This window comes from Schistocerca gregaria, chromosome 5 (genome assembly GCF_023897955.1).
Source record: "Schistocerca gregaria isolate iqSchGreg1 chromosome 5, iqSchGreg1.2, whole genome shotgun sequence".
In the NCBI taxonomy this organism is placed as follows: domain Eukaryota; kingdom Metazoa; phylum Arthropoda; class Insecta; order Orthoptera; family Acrididae; genus Schistocerca; species Schistocerca gregaria.
This window is the reverse complement of record NC_064924.1, coordinates 459,348,229-459,367,173: the sequence shown is the minus strand read 5'-3', so window position 1 is coordinate 459,367,173 and position 18,945 is coordinate 459,348,229. Positions and strand designations below refer to the sequence as shown.

The 18,945-nt window shown below is 39.2% G+C and overlaps 1 protein-coding gene across 7 annotated transcripts in view; it reads right to left on the bottom strand.

Annotated features, from left to right (window-relative positions):
• The window catches only part of LOC126273101 (structural maintenance of chromosomes protein 6), a 262,264-nt gene that overhangs the window by 132,359 nt on the left and 110,960 nt on the right, over positions 1-18,945 (bottom strand). For all 7 annotated transcript variants that reach the window (XM_049976533.1, XM_049976532.1, XM_049976526.1 and 4 more), the window contains 3 exons: positions 11,958-12,077; positions 11,740-11,870; positions 1,756-1,959 (listed from right to left, as the gene is read on the bottom strand). In XM_049976533.1, coding sequence (XP_049832490.1) covers positions 1,756-1,959; positions 11,740-11,870; positions 11,958-12,077 — 455 coding nt within the window. The remainder of the gene's footprint in view (positions 1-1,755; positions 1,960-11,739; positions 11,871-11,957; positions 12,078-18,945) is intronic.

The following is an 18,945-nucleotide window of genomic DNA, read 5'->3' as shown; positions in this document are numbered from 1 at the left end:
TGTTGTAAAACTGGGAAATCAGTTTCTGAGACTTACAAACTATTAAAAACAGCTTTTGGAGATATTTGTATGAGCCAGTCAAATGTTTTTGTCTGGTTCAACAGATTTAAAAAGGTACGTGAATCATTTGAAGATGAACCATGGTCTGGCTGTGCTTCCATTGCAAAAACAAATGAAAATGTTGTGAAAGTTCGATTGTAGACTTACAATTAGGGAGATGGCTGATTAAGTTTCTGTGCACTTCGGTCAATTTTAACTGGAGATCTGAACATGCATCAAGTGTCCACAAAAACCAGAGACAATATCGACTTGAAGTGTGCCAAGAACTGATTAATCAGACTAAAAATGACCCAGATTTGTTAGGAGGACCATATGTGACAGTACTGACTATGATGTACAATAATGCAGATTTGTCTGTAGATCATATGGATGTAAACATATCCATCAATTTAAGGCAAATTTGGACCGGTCTTGAGTGTCCTTAACTAAGAAAGTAGGAATCTCTGACATTTGATGAACTGTGTATCAGATGTGATGTTTATTTTGATGAACTCCCTAAATGGCTAAAGTAATGTAGTCCTTAAGGGTTATGTACTGTTGTGATTAAATACAGCTAATATTTACACTGAGCACTCTAGTTATTAGCAGAGACAGTAAATGCTTAAAGAGAGACACAATAATCGAATTTCATGCAGTGAATGTTTATGGTGAACTTCAGTTTTTTGATTGTTGCCCTGCATTTCTTCTCTTGTCAGCCACTGAGCAAACCAGTTGCAATTAGACACTGTCGCTCAAGTAGCTCACCTAATAATATTAACGTAACTCTTGTTTAATATTCTTTAAAGTATGTTATGCAGCACTAAGTCCTTATACTGAGGCAGACTATGACACCTGTTAAGAAAGCAAACTTCCCATCAAAGGTACAGCATTTACATATTGTTACAGAGAACCTGTAGATCGTTTTTACATGAACTTCTCTGCATAGATCACAAGTTGGAGTACTAGTATTTACGCTGAGATATTTTTCATATAATCACATATACTTACTTTTTTTGCTTTGTACATGGTATGCTACATTAAGAATAGACCCTGTTACAGAACTATGAAGGCAAGATGGGAAATAAATTAGTCCATGACACACACACACACACACACACACACACACACACACACACACACACACACAGATAGTGTGATTTGTACCACACTGCCCATGAAATACAGGGATCCAGGTTTGAGTCCCACTCTAGTACACTTCTTTAATTTGTTACAAATGTGTATCACAGTAAATAATCTGCTGAAGAGCAGAAAAATGACACCTCTAAGTATCATTAAGTGTTAATCTGGGTGTGGATGACTAAAGAGCTAATATTATGTAGTGTCTGTGCATATTGTTGTAATTGATGTATTCAGGTACATGCAGTGTCTGTGTGTGTGTGTGTGTGTGTGTGTGTGTGTGTGTGTGTGTGCGTCAGCTTTCCCAAATGATTAGTCAAAATAAAATCTACTGCTTCTTAATATTTGTTCATCCAACTACAAAAGTCAAGATTATGGCAGAGATGGATCATAACTTCATCCCTTTACCTACTTTATGTACCAGTACTTTTATTATTTACTGCCTTTTGAGCAAGTCATCTCTGAATAAACAAGCTACAGTTTCATTACTTGTTTTTACAGTTTCTCATCTTAATTGTGCCATGGCTGTTAATTTGACGAGCGCAACTTCTTATATTTTAACATCTTTTTCATACTTACATATTTGTTATCTTCATAATTTCTTGTTGCAATGTTTTGATGTCTACTTCAAGCCGTTTTTTAAGACTTTCCTTTTGTTTATACAGCTTATATATTTGGGATGCAGACTGATTTTGTGCTTTCTCAGTTTCTTTTGCTGAATTTAATTTTCCTAAAATTTCTGCTTCATCTTGTTCCACACTACTGAGTTCGCTAATAAAACCCCTTTAAAAAATCAAATTATTATGACCAATAAGAAACAATTATTAAACCAGACTAGAAGAAAAAAAATACAAAAACATGAAAGAGTGGTAATAATGGCAAATCCACAATGGGGAAAAATAAACAAAAATGAAGAAAGGTAACTACTCACCTACATAAGTTTGACAGGTAGAGCATAAACACGGACATAAGTTTGACAGGTAGAGCATAAACACAACTAACAGCTAAAACAGTTGCACTAAGTTTTGAGGGCACTATCACTCTTCAGTACAGGTACTTCCTCTCTCACGCATTTCCTTGTTACCAAATCAAAATATACTGACTTCTAAGAATGTGTGCTACAACTATAGAAAATAACCCTTCTTTTTTGCAAAGAAGACTAGATCAGAATGAAAGTGCAAGCAAATAAATTCAAAGAAAAATTGAAACAGTGCAAAACTAAACTGCCGTGAATAGCTGTTACTTCTTAAAAGGGAAATTGTTATAACAAAAGAATAGAACAAAATCTTCAGGATATCTTTATTTAGTACTCACTGTCAAAAAAATATTTTTAAGCGATGAATTTCACAGTTTTTACACATATGAAACTGTCAAATTTAATATTCACATAAAAATGAAAGGTATAGAATGTGAGCCATAATCAAAACAATAACAAGAGGAATGTAAAATGAAGTTATACATCTTTGCTATCTTGAGATTAACTTTGCGGTCTGTGCATCAAACTGAACAGCTCTTTCACATAAAGGATACAGTACGATAGTCTTTCCTGAAGAGAGTTTCATAGTCATATACATATAAAATAAAGGTTTTCAAACAGAAATATGTTTAAAGAATCAAGTCATGCAAGTATAATGCACGTACAAAATGTATATTAAAATAAAATGCATGTGCATGCCCCATGCTATAGTTAATAGCTCAGAATTATTCCCATGTGGTTTCACTGTGTGTCAGTTCTCACACCAAACCTTTGAAATATCAATACTGAAAAAAGTAAATAAATAGAAATATATAGGCTTCTTTTGAAATGATATCTTCATCAGGTGAAAAACAAAAGGCTCTTTCATTGGAATGAACCCTTTGATCTGATTTCAGGAAGACATTCATAAAACTGGGCCCCATTTTAGAAAGGTAATCTATATCAGCATATCCATGTCCTGTGCGCTCACTGCTAAGCAGCCAAAGCGAGAACTCTGAAGCAATCATTTTCACAATTAATCATTCTTGCAAGAAATTCTGGCATGTTCTATCGCTCAATATCACAGATGTCACAAATGAGCATTAAGTGTGTTCACTGACAACAATTAATCTTAAGGGTTTGACAGATGTGTGAATAGTTATATGCTATTCCCTGAGTTTTCCTGCACTGTGAATAGCTATTGAGACATGTTTTAATCGATGCAACAGATTACACTCATGGAACATCCTCAGGAGATCTGCATTACAATGTAACAGAGACATAATTAGTTACCAAAACTGCCTTTATGAAATATCTGATAAATCTTTACATTATTCATAGATGCCTAATATTTTGAAGAGTGCTTTGGTACACACAAAACCAGTTTCATTAGAATGTGTCTTGTGCCAAGCTACGCAACAGTATACTGACAAGTAGAAAAGCCACGGTCGCATAATTGAAGAACCAAGTCAAATTGAGAAAATGACTTGAGTATCTCCGTTATGAGGTGAGTGCCAACTATCGTTTTCATTATATTGTCACTATTCCATAGTAGAAAACTGAGTTAGACTCTCAGTGCTACTATCAGAAAAACTAAATATATAAATATACTTTCTGATACTCTTCCATATTGTGTACTATTTAGGTTAAATCGATATACTGCATTCAACAGTAAGATCTCTGTCGAATAATGTTTGTATACGGCTTGATTTCCTGTTGAGGGGCACTCCAAGGCACACTGTAGGAAGCACTAAATATAATATCCCCATCCTCTGTCTCAATCACTTTTATGTCTTCTCTATCAGAACTTTTACTTTTCAATAACCCATATAGCACATAGGAAGAAAACCAATATGGCACTCCAAGTCCAGCTCAGTTTTTCACTACATATACAAACATTAAGCGTTGGTCGTCAGTTGCATGTAGACAGGAAATGAGCATACCAATTCGCAAATATAAATTAAAATACAAATACCACCACATATTATTACATCATAGCAATGTATAATTGTGTGTGGTTTGAGGTAAATTGTTCAGATTTATTTTTAGTAGTTAACCATAGGACAATTTTATATTAGAACATGTACTGTTGGTAGTTTGTTTGGATGAAACTTTTAGAGGTTCCCCATTGTTGCACAGCCAAGGTAACAGTGACAAACAGGTGGATGCATTTTATAGCTCCCTGTTTTCACGCTGCTGTGAACTATGACAAGAAGACCTGAAAATATGGGATATTATATTCACAGAAGATAATTTAGGACTACAAAACCTCCACATAACTATTGTGTATTAAAGTATAATTGATGGTACTACAGGTATGTAGGTGACTACACTGAAACAACATTGGCTGGAACCAGGTTTTAGTTAACCCTCTAACTGCCAAGGACAAATTAACTTGTACAATGAAAAAGCAACCAAAGTGGCAAATTTCACTTTTTTTATTCACTCGATGACTAGTTTTGGGCCGAGACCCATTTTCAAATTGTCGGAACATAGTCAAAAGTAGTATTTCCGAATTGTGGTATTTCTGAAAATTCAAAGCCAAGAGTGGTATTTCCAAAAAAATAAAAAAACCAGAGCTATCTGTATGTGTTGAAACTGTTTGCACATTTTTGACATGGTTTGTTCATTTTTGGAAACACCATTTTTGATTATGTTACAATCATTTGAAAATGGGCCCTGGTCCAAAAACTAGTCATCAATTGAATAAAAAAAGTGAAATTTGCAACTTTGCTGGTTTTTTGTTGTTCTGATTAACAGAAGCTGCTGACCTACAATTATTCCAGCAAGCTGGAAGTTCGTAAGTTAACTTGTCATGTTCTGCTGCTCCCCAGGTGCTGAGGACGTGCTTGAACGTGGCCTTTGCATTTTCCGGAAGTGCTACTGACATGCCAACCTCTCACTGCTACGGACTAGTTACTTGGATACCTTGTCAAATAAATAAATTTCAATTATTTATCATACAACACATGTGACTCTCTGCATGTTATCGTTCACAATTACTCATGACAAGCAGGGACGGAAATGAGTGCATCATGCACAACCATCCATCATATATAAAAATCTTTAATTCGTAAACAACATGAGATATTGTTCTCCTCTCAAGTTTAAATAAAATTTCAATATGTTATCCACAACGTATGAGGTAAAATCAACCACATGCAAAGTTTACACAATGTGTTCTTACCTCAGCCAACTCTTTAAAATTTTGTGGAATGTTTTACTTAATTTTATGCAGTGCAGCAACTATGACAAATAACAAAAGATATCAGGCTCTGATATGAGCAAAAATCAATTTTTTTCAAATAATAATTTTCTTAAAATTGGATGATAAGTATTTCATACTGGCCAGAGTGCCATCTTTCAGCACAGATAGCTGCATTTGGCAAGCAGTACAGCCACATCAAAGATCAAAGTCGTGCTAAGTACGGAATGCAGAGACCATGTCTGTAGCAGTGAAAGCATTAATAAACTTTAGTTATATGCATGGGTGCCCACAGAAATTTTTTCAAGACAGGGAAAAATTGTAAAATTGCCACTTTCAGGTACAACTGATTAGGTTATTTTGAAAATGTCTCGTCCCTCAAGAACTAAATTTGAGAAGAAGTACATAGAATTTATTGTAACTGAAATGACTGATAATTCTCTCCTTAGTATATAGTGCTGTCTTTTGGTCAGGGTGTTCAATCGACTCCTCTCTACAGCTTGGCAAATTCTGCATGAGCGAGTGACAGAGAAAAGATTGAAGCCACTATTTTACCATGGTTCTGTAAAGGTTTGCAACAATTCTGAATGAAAAAGAGTACTGCTGAAATCACAGTAAGTATAGTTGTGTTAGGAAATGTTAGATCTGTAGTTTAGTCGAGTCACAGGCACTCATTGCTATAAATTCATAAGAATTCTGCAATGAACAAAAAGCCTGCACCTAGACTCCAGGGGAGCCAAAGTGCTCCCTCTTGCCTCCCCTCCCCCCCCCCCCCCCTCCGCCCTGATAAATTGCAGATGCCTTTGTTTATATAAAGACTTGATCTTCTTGAGTAAACTGAAAGCCTAATGGCTGCAACTGATTTTAGCTATTGTGAAGCCTAGATTGCTGTGAGAGCCACCTCTGATATTCAATTCTGCTGCCCTTAGCCAGACACATAGGTTTAAGTCAGCCAAAGAGAGATTTGCCTAACACATTGAAGTTCCTACGACAACAACCACTGTGTACCCTCATATGTAGTGACTGAGTAACTGAACCTGAAATAATTATTAAGATAATTTAGTCAAGTAAAGATTTAATTTTGAAATTGAAGAAAGAAGATGGCAAGAAGCTGTTATATTGAAAAAATGGATTTTTCTTAGTGAAGACGACCAAGAAATAAACTACTGACCGATGACTGGAGATTGTGTATGCCAACAAATAAGGGTGAATGGATGTGTCAAAACAAAGGTTTACTCTGTAAACCAACAAATAAGGGTGAATGGATGTGTCAAAAGAAAGCTTTACAAGACGGATTAAATAATTTGAAGGAAGTTGATTGTGTAACAAGTATGAGGCTAAATTAACTGAATTAAACATAATGTAGGCTTTGACTGCATGCGGACAAATCAAGCATGTACTGATTTCTAGAATGAAAAAGATATTAAGTGGATGTAAAAGAAATTATTTAGTAAACGTATGAGGAAAACTGGACCCAATATTAAATCATAAAGAAGATGGGAAGTGTATTATTATGGAAAGTGTTGAACTTTTTATTAAATAAGAGATTAAAAGTGAATTAGAATGAATTTTAACAAAAAAAAAAAAAAAACAAAAACAAAAACAAAAACGAGAGGAATAATATATGGTGGGAGGATTTACTTTTGAAATGGGTAAATCATTAACAGTCACTTCCCCACAGTCAAACCCTCTAGTTGTGAAGAAAAAGTATTATTTTTGAAAGCATTGTAGGTTTTTTATCTAAAAAGATCAGAGAAAAGTAAAATATGTAATCAGCCATTTAATTGGCAGTGTTACCCAGTGGGGTATGCTACATTTAGACTAATTTGAGAAATATCATGATTTTAAAGTGTCTTTAGAGCTAAGAATTGGAGTGAGGGTGCGGGTGAGGGTGAGGGGGGACTGAGAATCAAACTGTTAACCTCACAACCATACAACCATATCATAACAGATGGAGTGGATACATTTAGAGCTACAAATTTAGATTACCCTATTAGACAAGAACAGAGAAGGTAGGGAAGAAACTGCTAGTTTTGGATTGGGCTATGATCACTCATCTACTACATTTCCTTGAGCAGTTACACAAGATTGAAAAGTTGGGAAATATACGAGCAGGAGATCCTTAACAAAGTGATCAGACTGAGTAAATGCAAAAGTAATAATGCAAAGGAATTGAGGGGAAATCTGTGGGTGTTTAAGAATAATAAAAGGCAGGATAACTAGAGGGGTTATAACAAACTTAATTCTAATTAGAGATCAATCAATAACGAAGACAGGCACAGAGAGGAACCATAGAGGCAGCCTGTTCTCAGAAGTCACAATAATCAAGTCAAGGGTGTTAAAAGAACCAATATAATGATGAACAATTAGAACAGATGGTCAAGAAATTAACTGAGACAGCACCCGTGAATGTCATATTACATTCTAGTAGTGCTACTGGCGTCACACAAAAGAGGAGTTTTACAAGAAAAAAAGTTAATAACACATTTTCCTTCTTTCCTATTAACAGGAGTCCTCGAAGTGGGGCTGTGACTGGTGCAACTGGAAAACCAGTAAGTGAAGAAATTTTGTTAAAATTTAATACTTAGAGTTGGATGGTTGAAATATTGGTTTTAATTGTGTCAAATATTGAAGTGCCCACTTTTTGAAAATATAGTGCAATTGGATAGATTAAAAATCTGTTCACCAAGTGGCTGCAAGAGAGCACACACACATAAAAGGTTAAGAAAATTGCAATCTTTCGGAGCCAGTGGCTCCTCCTCCTGGCAGAAGGGTTGAAGAGGAAGAAAGAAGGATGAAGAAAAAGGACTGGCAAGGTTTAGGAAATGGAGAGAGTTTGGAAAAGTCACCCAGAACTCCAGGTCAGGGGAGACTTACCAGACAGGATGAGAAGGAGAGACTGATTTAGTATTCTGATGTTCTGGGCATAATTTTGGTTATCACTACCTTGGAGAGGTGATGATGCACAGCCAGGGTAGCACTGATAGACAGTCATAAGCATTTCCAACTATGTACAATACACTATGTGGACAAAAGTATCCGGACACCTGGCTGAAAATGACTTACAAGTTTGTGGCGCCATCCATCGGTAATGTTGGAATTCAATATGGTGTTGGCCCACCCTTAGCTTTGATGACAGCTTCCACTCTTGCAGGTATATGTTCAATCAGGTGCTGGAAGGTTTCTTGGTGAATGACAGCCCGTTCTTCACGGAGTGCTGCACTGAGGAGAGAGATTGATGTCTGTTGGTGAGGTCTGGGATGAAGTCAGCGTTCCATAACATACCAGAGATGTTCTATAGGATTCAGGTCAGGACTCTGCACATGCTAAGCTATTACAGGGAAGTTATTGTCATGTAACCACTCCATTACAGGCTGCGGATTATGAGCAGGTGCTCGATCATGTTGAAAGATGCAATCGCCATCCCCTAATTGCTCTTCAACAGTTGGAAGCAAGAAGGTGCTTAAAACATCAATGTAGGCCTATGCTGTGATAGTGCCTCGCAAAACAACAAGGGGTGCAAGCCCACTCCATGAAAAACATGACCACACCATAACACCACCACCTCTGAATTTTACTGTTGGTACTACACATGCTGGCAGATGACGTTCACTGGGCATTCGCCATACCCACACCCTGTCATAGGATCGCCGCAGTGTGTGGCATGATTCATCACTCCACTCAATGTATTTCCACTGTTCAATCATCCAATGTTTACACTCCTTACACCAAGCAAGGCGTCGTTTGGCATTTACCTCCTGCCTAACTGTCATAGTACTTGCAGTGATTCCTGATGCAGTTTGGAATTCCTATGTGATGGTCTGGATATATGTCTGCCTGTTACAAATTACGAACACCCTGACGGAATACCAATTCGATTCTACACAGAGTACGCGAAAGAACTTGCCCCCCCTTCTAACAGCCGTGTACCGCAAGTCTCTAGAGGAACGGAAGGTTCCAAATGATTGGAAAAGAGCACAAGTAGTCCCAGTCTTCAAAAAGGGTCGTTGAGCAATGCGCAAAACTATAGACCTATATCTCTGACGTCAATCTGCTGTAGAATTTTAGAACATGTTTTTTGCTCGAGTATCATTTCGTTTTTGGAAACCCAGAATCTACTCTGTAGGAATCAACATGGATTGCGGAAACAGCGATCGTGTGAGACCCAACTTGGTTTATTTGTTCATGAGACCCAGAAATTATTAGATACAGGCTCCCAGGTAGATGCTATTTTCCTAGACTTCCGGAAGGCGTTCGATACAGTTCCGCACTGTCGCCTGATAAACAAAGTAAGAGCCTACGGAATATCAGACCAGCTGTGTGGCTGGATTGAAGAGTTTTTAGCAAACAGAACACAGCATGTTGTTATCAATGGAGAGACGTCTACAGACGTTAAAGTAACATCTGGCGTGCCAGAAGGGAGTGTTATGGGACCACTGCTTTTCACAATATATATAAATGACCTAGTAGATAGTGTCGGAAGTTCCATGCGGCTTTTTGCGGATGATGCTGTAGTATACAGAGAAGTTGCAGCATTAGAAAATTGTGGCGAAATGCAGGAAGATCTGCAGCGGATAGGCACTTGGTGTAGGGAGTGGCAACTGACCCTTAACATAGACAAATGTAATGTATTGCAAATACATAGAAAGAAGGATCCTTTATTGTATGATTATATGATAGCGGAACAAACACTGGTAGCAGTTACTTCTGTTAAATATCTGGGAGTATGCGTGCGGAACGATTTGAAATGGAATGATCATATAAAAGTAATTGTTGGTAAGGCAGGCACCAGGTTGAGATTCATTGGGCGAGTCCTTAGAAAATGTAGTCCATCCGCAAAGGAGGTGGCTTACAAAACACTCGTTCGACCTATACTTGAGTATTGCTCATCAGTGTGGGATCCGTACCAGATCGGGTTGACGGAGGAGATAGAGAAGATCCAAAGAAGAGCGGCGCGTTTCGTCACAGGGTTATTTGGTAACCGTGAGAGCGTTACGGAGATGTTTAGCAAACGCAAGTGGCAGACTCTGCAAGAGAGGCGCTCTGCATTGCGCTGTAGCTTGCTCGCCAGGTTTCGAGAGGGTGCGTTTCTGGATGAGGTATCGAATATACTGCTTCCCCCTACTTATGCCACCCGTGGAGATCACGAATATAAAATTAGAGAGATTCGAACACGCACGGAGGCTTTCAGACAGTCATTCTTCCCGCGAACCATACGCGACTGGAACAGGAAACGGAGGTAATGACAGTGGCACATAAAGTGCCCTCCGCCACACACCGTTGGGTGGCTTGCGGAGTATGAATGTAGATGTAGATGTAGAACCTCTTCAACTGTCGGGTGTCTCTGTCAGTCAACAGATGAGGTCAGCCTGTACACTTTTTTGCTGTATGTGACCCTTCACGTTTCCACTTCAATGTCACATTGGAAACAGTGGACCTAGGGATGTTTAGGAGTGTGGAAATCTCGCATACAGACATATGACACAAGTAACACCCAATCACCTGACCACATACGAAGTCCACGAGTTCTACGGAGTGCCCCTTTCTTCTCTCTCATGATGTCTAATGACTACTGAGGTAGGCTGGCAGTAGGTGGCAGCACAATGCACCTAATATGAAAAACGTATGTTTTTGTAGCTGACCGAATACTTTTGATCACATTGTGTATATTCACCGAAAAATCAACAATATGTTAGTCATGTAACTGACCATATTGAAGCCACACTGGCTGGCGGCAGGTGCCAGGTAATAAACTTCAGTTATATGAAGACTTTGGCTTCTTTCTGCGGTTGGGAATAAACTGTAAGCTTAACAGTTCTTATTTTATTTGCTGTGAGGCCAAGTTTCCTACAAGGGGCATGTACAATGTAATATTAATGAAAATTTGAAGTCTGCTGGCCTTAGCAGGCACACAGGTCAAAGTTAGTCGAAGATATATTTATCTAAAAATCGTCTCATACATTAAAGTTTCTATCTTGACAACTCCAGTCATTCCCTCATAAAGTACAATATGTATGTGGCTCACTTCAACTTAGCTCTTCTTAATAACGGCACACTGGCATTTGTACTCATTAGTATGCTTTCATTACGCTTGGAAAAAAGCACATGGTATTGAAACCAGTTTCATGTGCACCACAGCACTCTACAAATACTGGGTATTTCTAATGTAGAGATTTCTTAAATATTATTTCACAACAACAGCTGTATTTACTAATTGTCTCTGTTATGTTACAATGCAGTTTGCTTGAGGATGTTCAATGAGTGGCAGCACATCAGGAAACATTCCTTATAGCAGTGTTGGTTTCTGGTTCTCCTCATTTATATAAGAATACTTGCAGCTTCAAATCATTAAAAACACTTTGAATAAACCAAGGGATGAAAGGGACACTGAATAACTACTTACCTATTTATGTCAACAAGTTCTTCAGCTTCGGATTGATGTTTTTCTATTCCTTTCCTCATATCTGGACATTTGGCAATTTCTGCCTGTAAATCATTTTGAAGTTGTTTGTACAAATTTTCCTCACGAATAGCCTGTACAGAATAGAGGGAGGACAACTTTAATATAGGGCTTGATGATAAAACGCTTTGATAAAAATCCATTGTGTTGATAATACAAACCAAAGACCACATCAGTTCATTCTCCAAGAAGCGCATTTTCTTGTCATGATTTGCCATGGAGTTGTAATAATCACACCGCTTTTTAAGATCTTTTATTTCAGCTTTCAAAGCATCAGCTGCCTGCAACACGTAAAAAGGCATGATAGCAGTGCATTCAACTGCTATTCATCATTTTTAACCTGCTATAAATATTACATACTTAATGATGGGCAAGTAACAATAAAAAGTAAATAAACAAATTAAAATAAAAAAATTATTTTTTTATGGATATCAAAATTAGAGAATGACTGTATTGCCAACAAATACATGTGCCAGTGTTGTAATGTTCTCATTGTGCTTTTATATCATTTAAGAAGCTACTGAAAATTTGAGCAAATGTTTATTCTATGGAGATGTGCAAAAACACACTGAAAATATCTCCTGCACATGTAAACTAGTAACACTTTATTATGAAAAGGACAGTTGCTACCCACCATACAGCAGAGATCTTGAGTTGCAGACAGGCCTATCTGTGACTCAGCATCTCTACTATATGATGAGTAGCAACTATCCTTTTCATAGTATTTCACATTCCTTCTTGGATTTTCCATTGTTTAAAATAGTAACATGTGTTGATGGAAAAGGATCGACTCAATTTCACATGGCTACAGCTTCTGGACTATAAACTGAATTTCAATCAACCATGTACTGTATGCAACAAAATGCTTTCTTAAAATAGACCACTACTACTTGAGTTCTCCTAATGTACAGCAGTTTAAATTGTGAATTAGATTAAGAAAGAGCATCTGTAAAATTTGAGGACATTGCTCTTCAAGTACAGAGAAAAGCCAGATCACGTATCAAAAGACACCACTGCATGAATTAGGAAGTGTTTTGAGAGTAGCTCAAAGAAGTCAATGCACAGATCAAACAGAGAACTTAAACAAATGCAAAAATCTTTCTACCAATAATAACTGCAACTAGTAGAAGCTATTTGCAAGAATTACAAGATAACACGCTTAGAATTATGTGAACATAGGCTTCAAAACATGAAAGTAGAAAATTTCCAAACACAATTCAACTCGAGAGTACAAAAGTTCATGTGTATTGCACAATATCTTTCTCCATTCAATGAGGAGTTGTAGAATTTCAGGTACAACAGTATGGAGCTCCACATCAATGGCACCAAAATGTTACGACATGCCTAAAATGGAGTTTTTTTGGGGATCACGAGAACAGTAATCACACAGTCTTAGATACAGATAGCTTTTACAGTGGAAAACTAACACTGTAGTAAGCTATTATGTATGTTTGGTGTATTTTTGATATATATTGTATGTTCATATGTAAAAACTTTATATAGTATAGAGCAACATGAAGCAGGTACAAGCATCACAAATGCCAACAGACTGACTTAGCAAACGTCACAGGATAGCCACTTAATAATGTGAGGGGCCTCCTTTGACCCTGCAGATTGCAGTAAGATGCCATGGAAGTGAATCCACATGTCCCTGGTTCTTCTCTGGAAGCAGCTGATACTAAATTGTTTGCAGAGTGGCAGCCAATTCTGATCTGTTCACAGGTGCAGGATCCACGGCACAGCGCCTGCTTTCCATGGCATCCTAGATATGTTTGATGGGTTTCAAATCTGGGTTCTGGGAGGGGGGGGGGGGGAGGGGGGGAGGCATCTCAGTCTTTAGACCTTCAATGCATTCCCAGGTGACATGGTAGCGATGTGGGAGCACATTATCATCTTGAAACACTGCAGAACCGTCAGGAAGGAAAAAAATGGGTGGAGATGGTTCCCAAACAGCTCAACATGCTGCAGACTATTCAAAGTTCCTTGCAAAACAACTAGGGTGTCCATTTCATACAAGGAAAATGCATCCCAGACCATAACACAGACATTGCTGCCTTGAACCACACCTTCTTGGCAGAAGGGATCCACTGATTGATATGGTCTGCACCACACATGGTGCCTCCCATCGGAGGCATTGAAATCAAGGTTCATCCAATCATATCTTGTGACACCATTGTTCCAGTATACATCCCTGGTGACTGGTGACAAATGCAAACCATTGTGCCTGAAGATGTTGGGTTAACAGAGGCACCCATGTGCAGCGCTAGCTTCCATACCCCATGGAACAGACTGCAAATATCTACAACGTATTTACTGTTAAAAGTTTCAATAAAAATGTTCCTTTGTGCTTCATACTTCTATGCCAGTTCAGAGTGGGTTTTGAAAAGTGCTGAGATTTGGATCGAGAGTTGACCAGATGGGCGAGTTGGCTATTTAAAGTCACCGCAAATTGCTACGGGCGAGCAATATTATAATGTCAATTTAGTACCCTCAACTATAACTGTAGATCAGTTATGAAAATTTTAAAGGTTTTTCAGAACAAATCTATAAACTTGACGGAAAACCAGAAATGATTGTTGATACTATAGTTAGAAATATTTCAATTAAAGGTATTAACTGATGAGTAAATCTTAAGAATCATTAGCTGATGCAGAGGACAGAGAGTTGGTTCGTGGTATTTCTGACTGATATACAGTTCAAGTTAGTAATTCTGTGACAGGCCCTTATCCGGAAAGCTATGAAATTTATTCTCGTTGGTTTTTGTTGGTCTGTACTGGAAGGATGGCTGTTCATGTGAACTGAGTACCAAGAAGGCTAGGTTATAAATTTTATTTGAGATATGAGCTACTTTTACGGTTACCAGGTGTGCTATGTGACTTCTTTAGTAGCAAACTCAACAGATTTACAGTCAAATTGCTATCTCGTTACCTGTGGTACTGAGGAATTAAGATTAACAAAAAACACCACTATGTTAATTTACTAGAGTGCTATTTTGAGTTTTCGCATTTATCATAACACAGTAATTGAGTTAGCACTGATAGATGCCAACGCCTGACCTGGAAGAGATTTGAACTGACTTTTCTGTAACTGATAGGATAAAAGATGAACTATATCATATTTTGAGAGCCTGAGATAAAGTGTTAAATCACTAAAGAAATCACACTTAGAGAAAAGATAATTGAATAAAATTAATACTGGTAGAGTTAAAGGACAAATAATTAATTTTTATATCCTTTCACTGACATAAAAGAATCATGTTAGCAATAATAATCGAAAGTTAGAATGAGTGATCTCTGACTAGCATAATGCAAAATTGCTGAGTTATTCCTACACTGAGAAACATAAGAAAGATATTTATTAGGTGAAGAGCTACTCAGCATTATGCTTAATTATTACTAGTGGAACTAAGGGTCTATGAGCTCTTGTACATCTGCATGGTAAAAAAGAGAATAGAATAATTTCATTTATTAGATACAATAAACAAAATGTATAAATAAATGTAGTAAAGAAAGTTCTGGCAGACTGCAAATCATTTAGGAGTAAACAAGAGCATACTTTGAGTAGCGGAAGCAATGAGCTGTTGACAGGCACAAACAAGACAATAAAAACTCTCTTGCTTTCTCTCTCTCTCTCTCTCTCTCACACACACACACACACACACACACACACACACACACACACACACACACACACACACCTGTGCCCCTACACTGTGCCAACTTGACACACAATGCCAGGCTCGCTGTTCACCAAGTGGACTGGAGTGGGGTTATATCAGGTGGGGTGAGTGGATGGATATAAAGGTGGGAAGTTGAAAGAGGTGTTGGAAATGGGCAGACAGTGGCTTGGAGGGAGGCAGCAGGTGAGCTGGCTAGGAATGCGGGAGGGAAAGGTGCGAGTGCATGGGCTAGGCGTGTGATTCACGGGCACTGGAGCTGTTCGGGTGTGGCATACCATTAAGATGACATGGAAGTGTGGGTTGGGAGGGGTGACAGGAAGAGAAAAGGAAACTGTTGGGTAGAAGGTGTTGGAACAGGAGGTTAGTGGAGACTGAGGCCCGGGGGATAACGCGAGTGAAGGATGTGTCGCAAGGATCACATCTATCTACGTAATTCAGAAAAATCTAGTGCTGGAGGGAAGGATCCAGATGGCATGCACTGCAAAACATCCTTTGTACTCGAGTATTTTGTTGGGTTGGGATGTTTGGAGGAAGAGACCAAGCAGCGAGGTCATTGTCTCATCAGATTAGGGAAGGATGGTGAAGGAGGTCGGCCATGCCCTTTCAAAGGAACCATTCCAGCATTTGCCTGGAGCAATTTAGGGAAATCACAGGAAACCTAAATCGGGATGGCCAGATGCACGATTGAACTGTTGTCCTCCCGAATGCGAGTCCAGAGTGCTAACTACTGCGCCTCCTTGCTCGGTGAGTATTTTGTATTCAGTGTGTTGTGCCGCTGGGTAGTCAACTCTGTTCTTGTCCACAGTTTGGCAAGACCATTATCCTGGATGGCATCTGATTGGTTGTCATGCCAACACAAAAAGCTAAGCTGTGATTGCAATAGAGTTAGTACATGACATAACTGCTTTCACAAGTGACCCATCTTCGATGGGATAGGATAAACCACTGATAGCACTGGAGTAGGAAGTGCTGGGCGGATGATGTAACTGGGTCTTCCACAGGGTATGATCCCTGGGCAAAATGTTTGTAGTGGGACTGGGATAGAGGTCAACCAGGGTGTTGTGTAGGTTGGATGGGTGACAGAATACCATTTTAGAATGAGTGGGAAGAATCTTTGGTAGGATGTCGCTCATTTCAGGGCAAGATGACAGATGTATTTCAAACCATGGCAAAATATATGTTTCAGTTGCTTTAGTCCAATTTGATATTAGTTGACATGGGGGTCACTACTTTAAAGCTGATCCTTGGGAGTAGTTGGAGGATTAGGGTTGTTTGAGGATATGGTACGGGATGCCTGTGTACTAAGTGAACTAAGTTTGGAGAGGGGCAGAGGGGAGGATAGTGTTCCATTGGTGAAAGCCCTTGGAAGACTGTCAGCATACTGGACAAGGCAATTCTTGTCACTGCAGATATGCTAGCCATGAGTGGCCAGATTGTGTAGTAGTTATTTTTTGGTGTGGAAGGCGTGACAGGTGCCAAATGCAGGTACTGTTGGTGGTTTTAATATGTAGAGAGGAGTGGATGGAACCATCAAAGAGGTGGAGAACAAAGTCAAGGAAGGTGGCATGTTGGGATGAGGAGGACTGCGTGTTGAAGTGGTGGATTTATAAGAATATGGTGTCTTGGACCTGAGCCCAGATCATGTATACATCATCATCGAAACTGAATCATACAAAGAGCTTGTTGTAAGATGCTAGGAAGGTTCCCACCAGATGGTCCATAAAAAGGGCCGGGGCACTCTATACTCATTCCCCCACAACCTCAACACCTCTCCTGCCCATTTCACCTGGCCATTGTTAGCCCAACATGCCACCTTCCAGGATGTTGTCCTCCACCTTTCTAATGGCTCTGTCATATTAAACCCACTAACCGCCAAAAGTACTAGCATTTTGACAGCTTTCACCCCTTCCAAAATAAAAAATAATTACCACACAGCCTGGTCACATTTGGATGGCATATCTGTAGTAATGAGAATTCCCTTGCCCGGTATGCTGAAGATCCCATAAGAGCTCTTACAAACAGGAACTTTCCCCCAGACATAGTCCATGAACAGATTTCCCATGCCATATCTGCACATATTCCCAATCTTCCCATCACCAAGAATCAGCTACAAAGGTGATCCCCCCACATCACTTAACATCACCTCAGACAGGAGCAACTACACCATTTCCTTCACCAAGATTACAGTACCTATGACCATGTCCAGAAATGAAGGTCATCCTATGAATGATCCTTCCCATCACTCCTAAAGTGGTGTTCTGTCATCCACCAAAGCTACACATGATCCATCCCTATGCCACTCCACTCCTGACCCCTTGGAAGAGTTTGCTGGGAGGAAAGGATAGGACTGATGAAGAGGGAAACTGTGGCAAGAGGGTATCGGTGCAGGATAAATGAAGTTAGGGTCACGGGGAAGGGGTCTTGGTGGGTGAGGAGCAGGGTGGGGAGGAGATTGAGGCCACGAGAATTATGAGACTGAAGGGTGTGTTGCAAGCTCTCATCAGTGTAATCAGAGAACCTGACACAGTGAACCAGTCATTTAAATCAAGCATGTCATGCTCAGCAGCGTATTCTGCCATTGGGTGGTCAAATCTGCTCTTGGCCACACTTTGGTGATGGTCATTCATCTGGCATGGGCACAGAAATGAAAAAAATCCTACATGCAATCCTTCCCACCCATTCCACATCCCACCCAATCTATGCAATACCCTAGTCCAGCTTTATGCAACACCTACTCCCAAGCTGTTGTCTAGGTGCGTGACCTGTCGATTCACCCACCTGGCTCATCTTACTTCAGATCTGTCACAGGCTTTCCTATCCTATCCTATCAGAGCCAGGGCTACCTGTGAAGGTAGTCATAACCAACCCTGCTGTGATTGCTGTCCAGCGTTGCATGTGAGCATAACTACTGATCAGCTGTCCACTCCAACGAATGGCCACCACCAAAATGTGACCGAGATCAGAGATAACTATCTAGTGACAAAACATGCTGCTATACAACCTCTGTCATTTGGATCGTGTTTCGTAACACCAGATTCTCTGAATCATTAAACCAGAGATACACTTCCAAGATATCATTCAAAACAGTAATCCTCCTGGCCTCCATCTACACTAAACACTGTATCAGCAAAACTTTGGTGAAGCTGGATGTAAAGATACTCTTAAGTTACTTTTTAGTTTACATGTGGCTAATTTAGAACTTGTAGGACAGACTGTAAATAAATACACCAAAAGTAAACTGAGGCAGTTGTGCACCACAATGTGTCCCAACAACAGAGTATTCTTACAAAACAATTAGCACTTTAAGAGGTATACATCAGCCTGTTCCAACTCAAAGGCTACTCGCAGACAGCCGTTTGGTCACAGGAACAGGTGGCAAAAGGATGACCTATAGCAGTCATCCAGCCAGGCTGCAGCATACATAATCATACTCCACTGGCCTAACTGGGGTGTCTAAACAGCTCATACAT